At 34.1% G+C, this 18382-nt stretch overlaps 2 protein-coding genes and 1 long non-coding RNA gene across 3 annotated transcripts; 2 read left to right on the forward strand and 1 right to left on the reverse strand.

Moving 5' to 3' along the window:
- The first annotated feature begins 739 nt into the window (after window positions 1-739).
- LOC149540208 (small ribosomal subunit protein eS6) lies at window positions 740-9972 on the forward strand. The gene is made up of 7 exons (XM_089801349.1): window positions 740-833; window positions 932-996; window positions 8667-8724; window positions 8819-8927; window positions 9011-9127; window positions 9225-9380; window positions 9515-9972. Exons 1-7 carry the CDS (start codon window positions 828-830, stop codon window positions 9760-9762), a joined length of 759 nt encoding a protein of 252 aa, XP_089657475.1. The 5' UTR covers window positions 740-827; the 3' UTR covers window positions 9763-9972.
- A 36-nt stretch (window positions 9973-10008) lies between these two features.
- LOC149540209 (uncharacterized) lies at window positions 10009-12037 on the forward strand. The gene is made up of 2 exons (XR_016356372.1): window positions 10009-10122; window positions 11682-12037. It is a non-coding gene; the product is annotated as an uncharacterized LOC149540209 (long non-coding RNA).
- Window positions 12038-16908: 4871 nt separating this feature from the next.
- On the reverse strand, window positions 16909-17941 carry LOC149540210 (major allergen Pru ar 1-like). The gene is made up of 2 exons (XM_089801348.1): window positions 17700-17941; window positions 16909-17559 (listed from the first exon to the last, which is right to left on the reverse strand). The coding sequence occupies exons 1-2, from the start codon at window positions 17878-17880 to the stop codon at window positions 17258-17260; spliced, it is 483 nt and encodes a 160-aa protein (XP_089657474.1). The 5' UTR covers window positions 17881-17941; the 3' UTR covers window positions 16909-17257.
- Between the last annotated feature and the right edge of the window lie 441 nt (window positions 17942-18382).

Here is an 18382-nt window from a genome sequence, read left to right on the forward strand (position 1 = left end):
TTTTTAGTAGAGCAAACCCCTCACATTGTAGATCATCAAAAGTGATCAAATTGTAGCCCTAATAAGCACTTTATTACTGCAATAATGAAGATTTTGTGGGTGCCATCCTCACCATAGTTTTACCTTCACATTAGAGGGTTTTCTGCGATACCAAATCTTGTGTCATGTGTTGTTTACTTGCTTATGTGTCTTGATCATGTTAGTAGATGTTAGATTTGTTATTACATGATATTGCATGATTGATCACATACAAGGTTAAGGTTAATGAGGTGTATGGTGAATTATGTTTAGTATGATCAATGTATAAAGTGGTAAAAGTTTTTAGGAGATTCTGATTTGTATTATTATTTAATGACTATGCAACAATATATTTGCACCTTAATAATAAATATAATTTTTTAATTTTAAAAAAAGATTTTTAAAATTGATCACCAACCAATCATAAATAAGAATTTAAAACGCTAAAACCTTAGCTTCCAACAATTTATTTCTAATTCTAAAAATAACAAAACCATTAGTTCCCAAGAAAGCAAAAATATATTTTCTGTTGCATGTTGTCAAAGGTCGTTAATTTCTTCCAATGACACGCATAGATGATCTTGGTTTCGAATCGACTAAGGAATTAATTAGGTTTCTTTAGTTTTTTTTGTTTTAACCCGGAAATACGCACAAATCTTAATCCCGTCCGAACCCTCGTTATGCTTACCTTATAGCCCTAACATTCACCGATAGAAGTCTTACATTTGCAGCTGAGAGAACTTGGCTTATAAGAGAGGTAGCGCATACCAGAGCCATCTTCAAGCCCTAATCTAATCAACTCGGCAAAGATGAAGGTTTTTTTTTCTTGCTTGAATCTTTTTCTTTTGAAGGTGTATAAACCTTTTGTTGAACTGATCTGCTTGTTCTGTTTGTTTAATGGGGTTGGATACAGTTCAATATAGCAAATCCTACCACTGGATGCCAGAAGAAGCTTGAGATCGATGACGACCAAAAGCTGTGAGTACCTGTTATATTTAAGTCCTCGTATTTAAAAATCTTCATGAGGATTCTGGATGGGACTTGCACTACAATACTAGGGTTTAAAGTCACATTGATGAATGTTTAAGGACCACGCTTTCTATATGGAACGGCAGTATCTGATCATGTTTTGATAATTTTTTAAAACTAAACGTTGCCATATTATGCTTTGAAATTGAATAACTAAGCATTAACTACTTATAGTGCATGGATAGGTGATTCATATTTTGGCATACATATCTGTGCCATTAAGTTTTTTCATGGATTCGCTGTTTCTTGCCATCGTTTGTCACAATTATATTGTAAGTCTTCTGCGAGGTTTTCTCTTTGAAATATTAGTATCTGCCCACGAATTAGTAATTTTTAAAATCTAAACATTGCAATATTATGCTGCCAAGTAAAAGCAACTACTTTCAGTGCCTTTCAAGCTGGAAGGCTTTACTTTTGGCCTGTAGATAGTTTGATTCTTCTTGAATTTAAATGCTGGACGAACATTTGATTTCTCTCTTTTTAACTTCTACATAGCACCATCCATGCCAACAGAGCTTTTCATAGATGTAGTGTTTTTTGCCAGTTCTTTTTACTAGTATATTGTATCCCATGTAAAACTGTTGAGAGTTTATCTTTTTGATATGGTAGCTTCTGCCCATGTTTTAGTATATTTTTCCAGCTAAAATTTAAAAATTATTCAGTGAAAAGCTACTTACGTGCCTTTCAAGTCTAGGGGTTCATACTGCTCCATAACAAAAATCCCATGTAGTCATAGCATAGGAATTATTGACGCATTGCCACCATATTTTATGAACACTGAAATGGTAGCACGTATGATTCATCAAGACAAGTTCTATCCAATCGTGATATAAAAGGTAGCCTAGGGATTCATAGTGCTTCATAATAAAAGTCCCATGTAGTCATAGCATAGGAATTTTTGACAACACTTCCACCATATTTGATGAACATTGAAATGGTAGAATGTATGATTCATCAAGACAAGATCTACCCAAATTGTTTTCCGAAATAAGAGGTAAGGCTTGGGTACTGAATTTTACATGAACTCTGCCCTGACCCAAAGTTGCCCAGACTGGGTTCTGATCCTGGCCCAGATCTGGCCTAGCTTTTCCCAGGCTCCTGCTGTGTCTGAATGTATTAAAAATGGTTCTGGAAACCCATGGAAGAAACTGGGTTAACATAGGAAGATCCTGCCTGGGACCCTGAAATTTAATTTTGTCAAAATTAAATGGATAAATGTTGAGTGTAGACATCTTGGCTGAGAAATTAAATTTTGTAAAATTAAATGAAAAAAGCTAGAGAGTAGACATCCCTTACCCAACTGTTTTGTGAAATAAGAGGTTGTTGGTAATACGGTCAGCAAGATGTCTGGAGTGTTGTCATTTATGGCAACATGTATTCAACATTTCATTTATGCACTTAGAATTAGAAAATTGTCAGTGTTAGATAGATTACAGCAGTACAGAGACGGATGTGATGTGTACGGACAATACACTTCGATTTAGGTTATGTGCAGTTGAGGGAAGCTTTATGAAAATGTCATGATGATGTGGTTAAGTGCGCAGATGTGTACGGTCAGTACGGAACAAGTTATAGTTAAAATACTAGTACAGGTATTTAACGGATCTGAACAGAGAATTGAGTTGTACGGTTTAAGGAATTATTTTGGTAACAAAATAATTACCTAGTCATGGTTAGCCGACATCCTAAGTTATATTTGGGTAATCATGTGGAAGCATGAAGGTTGACAGAGCATAGTTTTATGATTTGTAAGGTATTAAGTAAAGATCTTATCTTGGTATTAAGTAAAGATCTTATCTTGTGCAGATAAGTATGCTTTTGTTGTGTGATATGCAAGCAATATCAATGATGTGAACTATTGTGAAGGAAGTATATATGTCATGTGAGACTTATGTGATGCGGGATCAAAGAAAGTGGGAGTTACAACAGTAAGCAAGTATTGTATGTATATCTCTTGTGAAGAACTTTATTGTATAATTGCATGCTAGGGTAGTGGGCCCTTCTTGCATACATTGTATTTGATCTACCGACTCCTAGCAGGGTTGAAGCAACTCCTAACAGGGTTGAGGCTTTTAACAGGGCCTAGTCCTTTAACAAGGACTTGAGGCACTATATGTATTTCATAGACTCCTAACAGGGTCAATATCCTTAACAGGATTCTTTTGTTTAGTGAATCATCTTGTGGGTATCATCCCCACCGGGGTTTTCCCTTGGCCAGGGTTTCCCTAGTTAACAAATAATGGTATTATGAGTTCTCTATGTGTATGGTTATATTTACTGTTCAACATTGTTTTTTTACTTTCATATGCAACTTATAAAGTAATTAACAATATTCAGTTGTGGGCAAAAGTTTGTAGAATACTAATTCACCCCCCCCTCCTCAGTATTATCTATTTCCACTAGAGGTAAGGCTTAGTTGCTGAATTTTGGCCTGACCCAAAGTTGTCCAGACCAGGTTCTGACCTTGGCCTAGACCAAGCCTAGGTTTTTCCAGGTTTCTGCTATGTTTGAATGTCTTCTAGATGGTTCTAGAAGCCCATGAGAGGAACCTCGAAGATCCTACTTGGGACCTAGAGATAAATTTTGTAAACATAAAATGGAAAAAAAATGAGAGTAGACATCTTGAACTAGACACTAAATTCTGTACAAATAAAATGAAAAAGGTTAGAGAATAGATATCCCTTACATTAAATAGTATAATCCCTTGGTGAACACCTATGAAGATTTTGCCCGGGAGCTAGAAATCAAATTTTGTAAAAATTAAATAAAAAAAGCTAGAGTAGAGATCCCTTAAATTGAACAACAAAATTCCTTAGTCTTGATTGAGGATGAGGAGGACAAGTTTGCTTCATTGCATCATTTTGCGTGGTGCACCCGACAAGAGTTGCTCCGACACTTCCTACTCTTTCAGCAAACCAGTTGAGGGTGTTCATGCTTTTGGTGAAGAGTGATGTGATAAGATTGCTTTTATATATGCAGATGGATTAATTTAGCCGATAGGCTATTTGTGGGAACTTTGTTCTCGGAAATTAAATTTTTGATGGAAAATTTGCAAGAGTTTGGTCGGAAAATTGAAAATCCTTGCCATTAATTATTTACCGGCCAATTTTTATCTCCCTCCATTTTTAACTCTTGTTTTGATATTTATTATTTGTTATCTCCACTTCTAACTATTGTTTTTCTTTTTCTATTTATTAGTTGTGATCTCCACATTAGCTCATGTTGTGATCTATTTAGTTAACTTTTGATTTTTAAAATTGATTTAGATTTTAGTTTTTAAATTATTTTTATTTTTATTTTATATTAGTTTAATTTTTTCTCTAAATATTATTTTTTAGTTTTTATAATTTATTTAGTCAATAGAATATTTATTAGACACATTTTTTTTTGTATTTCTCTTATTAATTTTTCATAATAGAGTTTTTGATGGGTTTTTTAAAATGATTATTTTTTCATATTTGATAAATTTAATTTAAATAAATAATATTTATTAATCTATTTAAAAGATTTTAGTAAATATTATGTTATTTAAATTAAAAATTATTAATAATCTAATTTGTTCACATAAGATTATAATTTAAATATCCACTTTTAACTATTATATTTCTTTTCTTATTTATTTAAAAAATAATTACTTGTGATCTTCACATTAGATTATGTTGTGATCTTTATTTATTAAACTTGTGATTTTTTAAATTGATTTAGGTTTTAGTTTTTAAATTACTTTAAATTGTTTTTTTTATTAGTTTAGTTTTTTATTTAAATATTGTTTTTTCAATTTCTATAATTTATTTAGTCAATAGAATATTTGTTAGAGATGTCTCTATTTTTCATATTATTTTTTTTGTATTTCTCTTATTAATTTTTTGTAATAAATTTTTTGATGGGTTTTTTTTTTAAATAATTTTTTTTCATATTTGATAAATTGAATTTAATTGTAAAATATTGAAATTATTGAACACGTTTCTTAAGCAATATTCAAATTTCCTAAATATTGTAAATTTTATATCTCTGTTTTAATCTTCAACTTTTTTATTTTTGTATTTTTATTTAAAAAAAACTTATATTTACATTATTTAATGTTCATTCTACATTTTTCTCTTGAATCTCATCTTCTATCGGCACACTCGTTGCATGTACAAAAGCATGCGACTGCAAGTGCTTAACCATTTTGATTTATCTTTAGCATTTGGCAATTGACATCGAATTATCTATTATTAGTTGTGCTCTATATTTAGTTTTGTATATTTTTTGCCAATGATGTGTAATACCCTTGGGGAAAAATATCTAGAAGCCAAACCTCAATTGGCAACACAACGGTAGTGTAGCACAAATGGAATTCATTTAGGGATTTGTGTCATAGTTTGTTACTCAGATGAATTTCAACCTGTAATTGTGAACCTTGAAACCAAAGAAACGAGAATTGGAATCAAATTAGAATCGGCAAGGCCAAATCGAATCACGAATCAGCCATGAATTGGAATTGAATCGGCCATGAATCGGCAAATTTAAAAAACCCTTGAAATTTAGTAACTAATTTCATAAACCCTTTATAGTTGGTTCAATTCATTGATTCACAAAAAATCGTTTGGCTTGAATCAAATTGCTGAATTGCATGAATTGTCGTGATTCTCGTTATTATGGTTGAAAGTTGAAACAAATGTATCAAAATGTGCACTGGCTAGTTGAAACAACTAACTTTGGCCAGATGATACTTGTTTTCTAGAAGAAACACTTTTTTTGAACAATACTCTTTTATTCACAATATAATTAGAAAGTACATAGATGCAGAATTGTGTTGCTTGTTTAAAATAATGTGTTCATCAGTTTAAGTTAATGATAAAAAATCTACATGTTTGATAAAGGTTTGTAGTGTCACTTCATTTATTTCAGATAACTGATTGATTTACTTGATTAATCATGATTAAAAGGATCTATGGGAATGATTAGTATGGGGTACTATTTATTGTCAGGGTTGATCCAAACATAGGTGGGCCAGAGGAAAGGCTAATGCTCTTTCTTTTAGTCTTCATATGCGTTGAAGATAAAATAAGACATCTATGTAAGGATTTTTCAAATGGCAATGGAATGAGCTCAAGTGGTTATTGTTAGGGTTTTTATATTATAGATCTTTGTTCAGATCCTGAGGAAATGTAATTCGTTCAGATAACGTGCAAAATGTTTTAACATTGAATCAGACAAATAATCATATCCAATCTTAGATGTGGTAAGCCTCAACAGTTGAAGTCAGCTGCAAGTCCTGGGTGAAAACAAACAGATGCAACTACGTTTTGGTTTCTAAGCTGAGGGCAGTCTGCAAGGATCACTGATTGGTAAAAAGAATTTTGGAAGTATGTGAAAAAGGATTGACTTCAGCTTATGGGATGCTTCTTTTCGCTTAGGATGTTTCTCTCCAGAATGCCTGGAACTTTAAATTCAATCAAACAGGGTAATTGTACAATATTAAATTAATCAATTGTTTTAGGGAAATGCAATAAGCAAAAGTCCTTGCAACACTTGGTGTCATGAGCTAAACTGAGAGAAGTGAGGGATTATAGCAACTTAAAATAGTGCGAGGGAGCATTTATGATTGTACTCAATGGGATGAAGAAGAACAAAAAAACCATCTCATCCTTGTGCATGATAGATAAATAAGTGGGAACGCTGTCCATGATAATGGAGCTTTTACCGATTTCACAACTGGTTTCCTTACTCATTTTGTGTTCAACTTTGCATAGAAATTAATTAACTGATCATGCCTGTAATAAAAGATTTTGAAGATATGATATACTGCATATTACGTCAAGGCATGATTTGGTATATGGTAGTTTTAAACACTGAGCACTAAGAAAAATAAATTTAAAAAACTGGAAGGTTGGCAATGTTATAATGCATGTGTGGCCAAGGCCAGCAATGCTCTATTTTAGCATGTGGATGAAATTTAGGAGGACCAAAGGGGAAATTCAGTGTCTACCTTTTGGTAAACATTTACAATTCAGCTCAATTTCTTTTTGAAGCTCAATTTTGATTATCTTGGTTTCGGTTGCATTGCTTTGAGAATCTCAAAGGTCACAGCATCATGATTCATGCTTGTTGTGGTCACCATTTATTACTCTGCTGCCTGAAGATGGATTTGATAGCAGTAATTATAGTAGCAAGATCTATTATAATGGCTTGGGGCCTGTCTCCTTTGTTATGCTGTATATGCATCAAAATTTCAGTCTGTTAAGGTCCCAAATTATTTTTTTCTGGCTTTGGCTGTATTTCTTTGAGAATCCCAAGGATCATGTTATAATGATTCATACTTAATGACATTGTCTAAGTATTGGTCGCCACTTACTCCTGATCTGGCCTACAGTCTTATGTTATTGATTGCTTATTAGTTATTTCCACAGGATATATGTGGTCTCTTATGGACTTCATTTTGATCCCTATAGCCAGGGAAATAGGGCAGGATCCTTGATTCTGCCTGTGTATCCGTCAGGATCCGCGGGCCGTGTATCCTGACAGATCCACAGGCAGAATCAAGGATCCTGCCTGGATCCTCAAGGATCAGAATTTCATTTTGTAATTCAGAAATTCAATTTGAATGTGTTGATTTTCTTTGTAATCGTGAAAATAAATCAATTATCAAGAATACTAGATTCATAGATCCATACTAGAATCACAGATTTATACTATAAAATGATTTAGTTTAAGAATTATGTATATTTCTCTTATTTTTTAGTGTACGCACACGCGCACCCACACACACACACGAATCCTCCATGGATCATAATTGGAAAAAAAAATCCCAAATCCATGGATCTGATTCACATGCCCGAATCGGATTCGTTTCATGAATTGTCAACTAAGCTTAGTTATTTCTACAGGGTATGTGACGTCTCCTAAAGACTTTATTTTGAATCCTATAATCAGGGAATAAGTAATAACTAGTAAATTATAAAACATATTTCAAAGTATATTGTCAATTAACGTAGGGCCATGATAGGCTGCATCATAAGAAATATGATATGATGAAATTAGGATATTTATACATATCATTTGGTAGTGTTTAATGTGTTTTGTATGATAACTATGGCTTCTGTGCATCTGTTTGTTGTAAATCTGTTTGTAATGTTATTTCTAGTTGCTGCTATATATGCAACTATAGTAGTGTAGTTTCATGGATCGCTGTGGTGGAAAGCTTGCAGGACTTTTCCATTTACTTAATACACAGGCTGTGGGAGGTGTAGATTCTGTGTACCTAAATGGTTACTACTAGAATGTTTTTTTCCCTTGATGTAGCATTGAGCTTAACATTGTTTTTTTGGGTGCTGATGTGTGTGCAACGGGCCATTTTGGTTAATGGATTGGTATAAAAATTTAAAATTGCCTTGAACTATGTTGTTGAATGAGTTGGTTTAGCTTTTAGCTTTTCCTTTTTAATTATATATGGGTTTAGAGTCATCAAAAAAGTGCTCTTGGGGTACATTAGGTCAGATATATTTCAGTGTCATATAACATTTACATGCAGATGATGTTGATGTTTTTAGAGGATGCAAAACCAAATGCATATCATGGACATATTATTTGAAGCTCGAACTAAGCCTTGTTCTTTTGGTTCTGTGTATCAACAGGCGTGCCTTTTTTGACAAGAGACTTTCGCAGGAGGTCCTCGGTGATTCCTTGGGAGATGTATGTACTGGTTATTTAGCTATCGTTATGATCAACAAATCTTTGCCTTTTATTGGTGTAATGATTTCTTATGTCTGTTTGTGACAATTTTCAGGAGTTCAAGGGATATGTCTTCAAGATCATGGGAGGGTGTGATAAACAGGGGTTTCCAATGAAACAGGGGGTTCTTACTCCAGGACGTGTCCGGCTCCTAATGCACCGAGGTGAAGTTCTAATTTAAAGTTTTCCATTTATGTAGAGTTTACATTGTTTATCCATACCAACAATATGATGGTTTTCTTTATAGGCACACCCTGCTTTCGTGGATTTGGAAGGCGTGATGGAGAGCGCAGGCGAAAATCGGTTCGAGGATGCATTGTTAGCCCTGATCTCTCTGTCTTGAACTTGGTCATTGTGAAAAAGGGTAATTATTGATTATGTTTGTATTCAATTGTGAAATTTAGTTTTCAAGTCAGATATTTATGGAAGTCTTAAGAGTCTTCATCTATATATTGTTGTAGGAGAAAATGATCTTCCTGGTCTGACTGACACTGAAAAGCCAAGGATGCGAGGGCCCAAGAGGGCTTCAAAGATAAGAAAATTGTTCAATCTTTCCAAGGAGGATGATGTCAGAAAGTATGTCAATACATACCGACGGACATTTACCTCTAAATCAGGTTAATAATCTTTTTGCCCTTTCTCAGTGTAATTTTCTTTTCTAATTTGGGTTTCTGTGTAGCACAGAGTGAGGTTATGTTTGCGAAGAAAGACAATCTGTTTAAGATTCGTTTCTTACCTATTTTTATCTCAGGTAAGAAACGTAGCAAGGCTCCAAAGATTCAGAGGCTTGTGACACCATTGACTTTGCAAAGGAAGCGCCACAGAATAGCTGAGAAGAAGAAGCGAATTGTCAAGGCCAAGTCTGAGGCAGCTGAATATCAAAAGCTGCTTGCATCAAGATTGAAAGAACAACGTGAACGCAGAAGTGAGAGCTTGGCCAAGAAGAGAGCAGCATCATCCCGTCTTTCGGCTGGATCTAAACCATCAATTGCTGCATGATTTTGTTGTTTTTTTTGTAATATCTTTGAGGCTATTGTTATAATTGGCGGCATTGCAGACTAAGTGCAATGACAAATTGAGCACAGTAGCAAGCAGTAATACTTCAATTGCTAGGTATTCTTAATAACATTTATTTTGGTATGGCAGTGAAAGCTCTGTGTTCAGAGTATTTATATCTTTTATAGAAATACTTCATACATTTTCTTGCAATTATTCTGTTGGCATTTTATTAGAAACATTTTGTTGTTAATTTATCCTTTAGGCTGTATATCGCGGTAGACTTTTATTGGAAACAAGTTTCGGCTGTTCATGGAAAACAAGACCTGGGCGTGGAAACAGCCAAACTTTATCAGAAAACAGGTAAATGCAAAACTTTACCACATAAACTTGACCAAGCTAATCTAGATGCATTTAATGAACCAAATCGAATGCATATAGAGTATCAGTCTTGATAGATTTTGTATCAAATATCAGATTTGTTTGTATGCATTTTTTATAGCTTGCACTTTACCATAAACCACCCCAAAGGCTGTCTTAAATAAAATGAATAATGTGAGGATAAATTCACAGTTTGCAGTTTACTATCATACTCCCGCAAATATTTTGCTCCACTTCACTTTTGTAGATTTTTGACACAATATTGAACTCGTTGATTACTCTGTTACAAGAAATATATGATGATGGTTACCTTCTGTTAATTTGATGATTGGAGATGACATTTCTGTGTACTAGTGGCTGGTTTGCAGATAGCAGATTTATAATCCTTTTGCCTTACTGCTCCTGATTCACCTTATCTTTCCCTGTTTCCCTTTTGAATCTCTTTGTGCTTGCTTACTGACCTGAATAGGGTAGTCTCTTCCCTGCATACCATACATTCATAGTTCAGAATGGTATGAAGGCAATTATAAATAAAGTGTCACAACAGGTATGTACTCTAGTTTCCAAGTGCTTGCAGTAAACACTCCTTGACAACTGAATAAGTTTTTCTTCTACAAGTTAAATCATTTGTATCATTTTAAAATCCTCTGGTAGTAGTTTGATACCCTGATATCCTTTTCCTCGAGTGCATATCGTCATATTATCCTAGACAAGGCTTCTTTTTGATGATTTTTTCCTTTTATCTTCCGAGTAACAAGTCAGTTTTCTGGTTTTGTTGGCTTGTAATTTAATGGATGTTACGTTCTAGAGGGATGCAATTTAAATCTACCTACATATAACCTTTTTGCTTGCTGTTCTAAGGAAATTCTGATAATTAATACAGAAATATACTATCACTTTATGGCACTTGTTCAGCTTGAACTTTTCCATAATTGATTTGGTTATTCCAATGAGTTATCCATCTAACGTGGAACTACATTTTTAATGGTTTATTTCCATGTGCTATACCGCTAAAGCAACAATTTAATGCTGCAAATATTACAGTTCTATAGCTGCCATCAACATTTCCATTATGTAATTATGTGCATGCTCAAATACACCCCGACAATGACGTTACTAAATCATATTTCATACCATTCTTGTTATTAGTAATTAGTAATATGTGACTAATCCTTTTCTAAAAGAATATTAGAACAAAGAGTAGTTTCTTCAACTGAAGAGTTTGAACTGGCGACTCTTCCTTGTCCAAAAAACAATATTGCAACACGTTTCTCTAACTGAAGAGTTTGAATTAACTTATTTTGTGTTACAAATGAGTGCCATGTTTTTTATGGTCTGAACATGTTATTTAGATGTTTTCGAGTCTCGACAGTGTTCTCTAATTTTTTCTTGTTGTGGTTTACATGCTTAGTAAAAATGCTTGATTGCTTATCTCAGCTGGTTTAGTTGTCTCCTGTCTCAAGAACTCCCTTAAATTACACTCTGCAATGCTTTTCTTCTCTTCTGTTGCTTGTGACTGTTAGGAGTTGTATTTGTGCCAGGTGATGGGAAAATGCGTGGCTTGAAGGGAGATCTCAAATGCCCACCCACAAGAATATACATTGAAGATGAACAGATTCAATTTCCTTTTGTGCAGTTTTTGCTCGTTTGTTTGATATGGATCAATTTGGTTGAGTTCATGGTGGTTTTGTATTTAAGGGAAGATTGTTCCCATAAGCTTAATGGGAGGAAAAGTCAAGTGCACTTTATACTTAAACACCATTACGAGGCAGAAGATGTCATGAATTTGCAACTTTTGCGTAGGAATCTCAGAATTAGAATAACGGGTTATGGAACTCATAAATAAGTACAACCTTCAACAACAATTACATAACTAATAATTTTAATAACTTATCAATTGATTAGCCCTATGAAATTTGTGATCAATTTACTAATTAATTGAGCAATATTTGATAACAATGTTGTGATTATTTAATTGATGTAAGAACATAAGCAACAATTCTTTTCTTAAATGAAAGCATGAACCAATCAAATGTGTTAGAGTCAAATTTAAATAAATAGAATTTGTGGATTTTGAAATGAAGCCTTGCATACATATGCAAAACTAATATCTCGAATCTACATGGCATGTTACAAGTAACAATAATAATGTTCAACTATAGTCCCACAATACAAGAGTACAACACATTTGATTCGTGCTCCTTTGTTGTAGTTGACTTGAGCTTTTGTAGTGTGTGTTTAAGATCAAGATTTAATGAATAATATGAAAATTTGTAATAGAAGTTAAGATACTAGTTCAAATCTAGAAATCATATACAGAGAACCTAGAATTGCAAGTTGGGCTTTGAAAGTGTTAAAATAGTGTGCTTGGCTCCCTAGTCTAAGGGTGTTTGAGCGAATAGATAGATGTAAATGTAAATTCACAATTAGGAGACCATGAAGGTTTGTCTCCTTGAAATTTAGGGAAAAGTATTAGATGTGTGTTGGGCACCAAACCTGAGAGTCTATTGCAGTCTACTTTACATTGTTGTAACATGATTGTTGGATTTCAACTTGTACACAAGAAATAAGAAAATAGAGTAGTGATGTACATGGGCATGCTCAAGTCACACTTCATGTTCCCACCTCTACAACTATACTGTGATTGATTGGAAAGACACCTTTGATTTAGAAGGATAGAGGATAACACAACTAGAGAAAATTTGAGTTGCCAAATATTATCTCAAATGTGAAATCCTTGGTTTGAAGTGCTTGATGTTGCGAATATGTTAATCTTGCCATAATCATAAAACACATTATGATGGATTATGATTCCTAAATTAAATATGTACTATGTGATTGAAGAATCGTACCCAATTGAATTGAAAATGCTTGATTGGATGCTCATAGGAATTAAATTGTGGAAGTTAAAAAACCAATATTCATATTTCAAACTTTGGGGTTAAACCACTTGGATGGTTTTTGTCCTAAGCCTTGCAAGAAAAAGACTATGATGCCCAAAGAATAAAAAACCACAAGCATAAGGGCATTGTCCTAAAACACAAGCAACAAAATAAACATTGGCATCGCCTACAAATGCAACACTTTTATCCAACCAAAACACTACCACTAGGAGGAGGGTCTTGATCATCCTTTTTCCCACAATTGTTTTGTAGGGTTTGGCTTAGGGTCTAGAAGAGTTCAACTATTTGGATTATTTTCCTTGTCCCCCTTTTCTTCACTACCTAACAAAATTATCAGTGATAATTTGGGAAACCACTTTCATGAGGAAGGCCAATTGGAATCTCTACTCAAACTGGGCCAACCTAAAGAAGTAGGTGGAACACCACTAATAGGGGGCCAACCAAACATAGACCCATGATCACCTCATAATCTCTTGTGAGGGGAATCCGTGCAATCATCTAATCGACAATGTGCAGTATGGGAACAAGGTGTGCTTGAATGCTTGACAGAGAAGCTATGACCATAGTGACGATGAAGGAGAATGACCACTATAAGCAAAGCCATCTGATGGAACCATAACAACTGTACAAGGGACATTACACTAATGTTACAAAAGCTCCTGCAAGTGAGCCACCTCAAGGGCCACCTCGGTAGCTTGTACTTGTATTTGTAACACCATATTATTACATTTGCAAGCTTTAGAAAAACACAAACATTAGTATCAATATGGATGTGTGAAAAAAACATCATTGTCTTGTCCTTCCATATAATGAATGAGATTTCCATCTTGAAAGTATGTCAAAGTTGTAGAAAAGAGAACGGGGATCTAGGGGTATCAACCAAAAGAACCATATGCTAGGAGAAAGATTCTGGATAAAATGGGCTAAAGAAGTCATCAATCTAAACCTACTAAATCTAAGCCCTTTTATAAAATAAAAAATACGGACTTAAACTATTCACAAAAAGGGCAACGAGGGTCAGGAATGCCTAAATGGTGAAGGCGAGAGCCCAAAGGAAAGCATTGTAAAAGAATACACTATACAAAATGTACAATCTTGGGTTATGTTGTAATAGAGTAGATAGTAGTTAACGACATTCTCAAGTTGAATGTGAAGATTTCAAATGTCATTGATGGTTAAGAACTTGGACCATTGGCAAATGAGGAGAAAGCCACCAATATCCTCGCCAAGGTTGATATCTAGAAAATGTTGTTTGCGCATACCGGTGCCATTGATACTTGATGTGACATTTTGCATGTTATAAAACACAAAGATCTCATCCACCTTTATGCTAATGGTGTCCAAATTATAGGTACCCCCAGTGGTAACAGTTTTAATTGCTTTGGTGGGGGATATACTTTTGGGGATAGAGAAAACTCCAAGGTAGCTCAAATGGACCTTTGGGGAGTAGGGATTAATAGACCAAGAAAGGAAATTGGAAGCAGAATTCTCGAGTTCACATTGACACTTTGGACCAAGAGGAGGAAAATTCTTTAGACACTTCAATCAGGTCATCCTTAGGTTGATCTAAGCCTAAATATTTATATTTTTCCTTTATGAGAGGATTGACCTTGTGGACCCCGTGGAGGGGATATTTTGGCAGAAAACTTGGTTGGCGGATATACATGGGTAAAATTGTGGTTATTGACTAGCTCAATCACGAGGGATGAGAAAGTGATTTCTTGTTGTGTGATTCATATAGATGAACGTACATAATACAATACCCTAGTAAAGGGGTTGGTGACTTCCACATCTTTCCAATCCATGGGAAGCTTAAGTTTGTTGAATCCATTCTGCAAGTGTAGAACATTCTCCCTTGGCATAAGGAAACATTTGATATAACCCTTGTAACGTGCCTTGGAATTGTGGGGCATTTCTTTTCCCTCAATGAGAAGGTCCCTCACCACAACAATAATTTTTGTTGAGACAACAAATGGAACACCCCCAATGCAAACTTTTCTACCATCCTAAGACTCTACAAATTTCTATGATAAGTCAATGTTGTAGCCCTGCATGTACCTTTCACATACTTAAAAACACGACCCACTTGAATAATACTCCAAACCACCAAGTTGCTCTTATACTCTTTGCAAGTGTTAGGTTCTATTTGGTTAGATCACTACCCATGCTGCATACCAAACAAGCTTTACCAAGAGAAACCTTGAACACTAAAGGAAAATGAGAACCAAAATGAAAGCTTAAATCTCAAACTCCAAGTAGATTTTTTTTCATAAAAGATACTAACTCAAAGAAAATACATAGCTAGAGATTTAGGAAAAAAACTAAATCTCAATACCCAAGGAAAGTACTCACCTTTTTGTGCCATCATTAACTTATATTGCCAAGATTGACAATATCCTTGCCGATCACCTCAGGAAGCTCTTGGAACCCATTCCAATTTATAATTAAATTAGTGAAACAACCCTCTATTGCTAGCCTATCAGCAGTGCCAGTGCCCTAATGATAAATGTGTTGGCATCTATCATCCTCCACTATATCAAGAAGATGAAGTTTTTTTTGGATGATGTGACTCGTCTTCTAGCCAAGCGTACTTCTTCTTGTCAACATTGTATGACATTTTTGGCATCATCCTCCACTATGATCTTTCCATTACACTACATGACAATTAACACAACCCCATCGTAAGTTAGGTAGACTTTGATCACCTGGTTAACATGGTGCCCAACATGTCCCTAACAAGACCACCCCCTCCCACCTGACTCTAGTTGCCAAGGTATGAGTCCCCAAAGTTTAATCTGACTCCTAGATTTGAATCCAAGTCAAAATAAATCTTTATGTTTAGGAGTTTTGATATATATTTTGGCTTATTTTGTTCACAAGTTAAAACAAAAAAATGAAATCAAAGGACACAACAATTTATACATTAAAGACTTAATGAAATTTAAAATAAGTCTATGAAGATGTTTTTATTTGGAGAGGTTTATAAGGTTAAGAAAGGTCATAAAAAATCACATTTTTGAAAAGAAAAGAAAAGTTAGCACCATATTACATTGTACCGAGGCTAGCTTTACTTATAAGGTTGAATCAAATCCATGAGATTCCTCATAGGTTTCTCTTTAAAATATATGTAATTGATGCTATACATATATTTGTATGCATTATAGGTTCAAGATAATTAAAATGTTAACAATAAAGTCTTGTAGAATATTTGAGAAGCATCAATGTTAACTGTACAATACAAAGATAGACACGAGTAAAATTTTGTAATATCAATATTAATCGAATATAGATACGATTGAAATGCAACAATTATATACCCACTTCGTCTAAAACTTTTAAAATTGCCATGAATGAGATTTTACATAAACTTCATTTGATCTAAGAATAATGCATAAAGATATAATGCATATCTGATTTATAATTTTAGTATATTAAGTTAACAACTATAAAGGTCTTTTTAATAAATAGTGTAGTTTTTAAATTCAATTTAAAAGTTTTGGATAATAATTGCAATTCAATAATATATTATAATGAATAGTCTTTTTAATAATATGTATTTTAAATTATTTAAAATGTAAAGGATATTCTTCCTTAGATAAATAGAGCTGGTAGTGGATTTAATTTGAGTTGCGGGGTTGCTTTTCATAGGTCTGGTCTTTGATTCCAAAGGTTGTTTTTTAATATGGAAGTTTTTTCTTCTGCAACCCTCATCTTTTATAATAAGAGTCTTGCATGGCAAGTTTTGATATTTGATGGGTCTATTAAGAATCTTTCATGTCCCGTAATATATCAAAGATCTATTGACATGCCTTAAATTATATGTTCATCACTTTTATATTCATATTTATGAAACATTTTCTATAAATATCATAAAACAAACCATATATTTATATATCAAATTTACCGGATCATAATTGAGACTTAGAAAGTTGTCACTCTTTGGCTCACTATTACAACACACTTCTTTTCTACTTAATTGGGAGGAGGCTACCACTGGGGAGCCAAACTATGGCAAGAATCTGAACCAGCATTATGAAAGTTCCAAAACATTAGGATTGCCCATGTACTGAGACACATATTCTTATTAAGCTAGATTTAGCTGCCATGAATAAGAGGGGAAAGGGGAAACTAGGAAATATTATCACTATGATACACACATCTTTATTGAGCAAGTGGCTATATTGCCATTGAGAAAGAGAGTGACCCTGATGATTTTAGCAATACAAAGAGGGATTGGCAGTAAGATATTCCTCCACCATCTTGAACAAAGTGGCGTGGTTGGTCTTGATCTCTTCAATTTTGGCTTCATCAATGGGAACTTCAGGGATTTTATCATAGCTGCAGGTATAGTTCGTAATGGATCCACCCCCTGGTTTTGAGGTGTATTTAATCTTGTAGCTTACTGAAGTTGCTTTTGTTCCCAACAGCCCTCCTTCCACTTGGCTGTAACAATAAACCATGTTGGCCTCATCAATTAACTCCACTTTCTCTTTCACATAGCTGAAGTTCTTGTTGGCTGCAACAACATTTTCATATCATATTAGTTATAACAATATCTGTATAGTTCAAATACATCCATAATTTCATCTAGAAATGTTTATCTAATATCTAAGGACTGAATTATGGGCACATTTCATTTATGACCAAAATGTTTACCTTCAGTGAAGTTGACTTCTCTAATGGTGCCAACTCCCCCATCTCCTTCAAGGAGTGTTATGCCTGTTATGACTCCTGGGATTATCTTTGGCAGTAAGTTGTGGGCATCCTTGTTTGCATTTAGCAGTCTTTTTGCCTCCACTGGAGACTCTATTTCAATAGTGTAGCTTCCGGCCACCATCTTGCCTTGTTTCAAGATTTCTACCACAACTTTCTTTTGTAATGATTTGGTGTGTGTTGTATGAGGGAATACATGGCATTTATAGGGTGGATGTAGTTTTTTTAGTCAAAGGAACGTGCCCTCTAAGTCGTCTAGAACTGATAAAATTGGTATTTCTTGCTGGGTCTTACATTGAAAACAAAATGTCATTTTTTTCCCTACTCTTTTCTATGAAGTGATATGCTTTGAGAAAGTCATTAGGCGGGCCACATTGTTTGAATATTTGTTTCAGAAATGCATTATTTATTTCTTTTTAAATTGTTCTAGAAGCTCTCTGGGTCCCACGTTCTTTTCAATGGAAGCTTCCTGGCCCCACTCTCCATTAAAATTTGTATGAATGAAGAAATTTACCATGTAAGTAGCGAGCACTTGCTGTTTAGTGGATAAGGATAATCAAAATATGATGATGATAGGAATTTGAATATTTGATCGTTCAAATCAGCAGGTCATAGTTAGATTTTGA

Source organism: Cupressus sempervirens, chromosome 9 (genome assembly GCF_028749045.1).
Source record: "Cupressus sempervirens isolate cs-2001-9-10 chromosome 9, ASM2874904v1, whole genome shotgun sequence".
Lineage (NCBI taxonomy): Eukaryota > Viridiplantae > Streptophyta > Pinopsida > Cupressales > Cupressaceae > Cupressus > Cupressus sempervirens.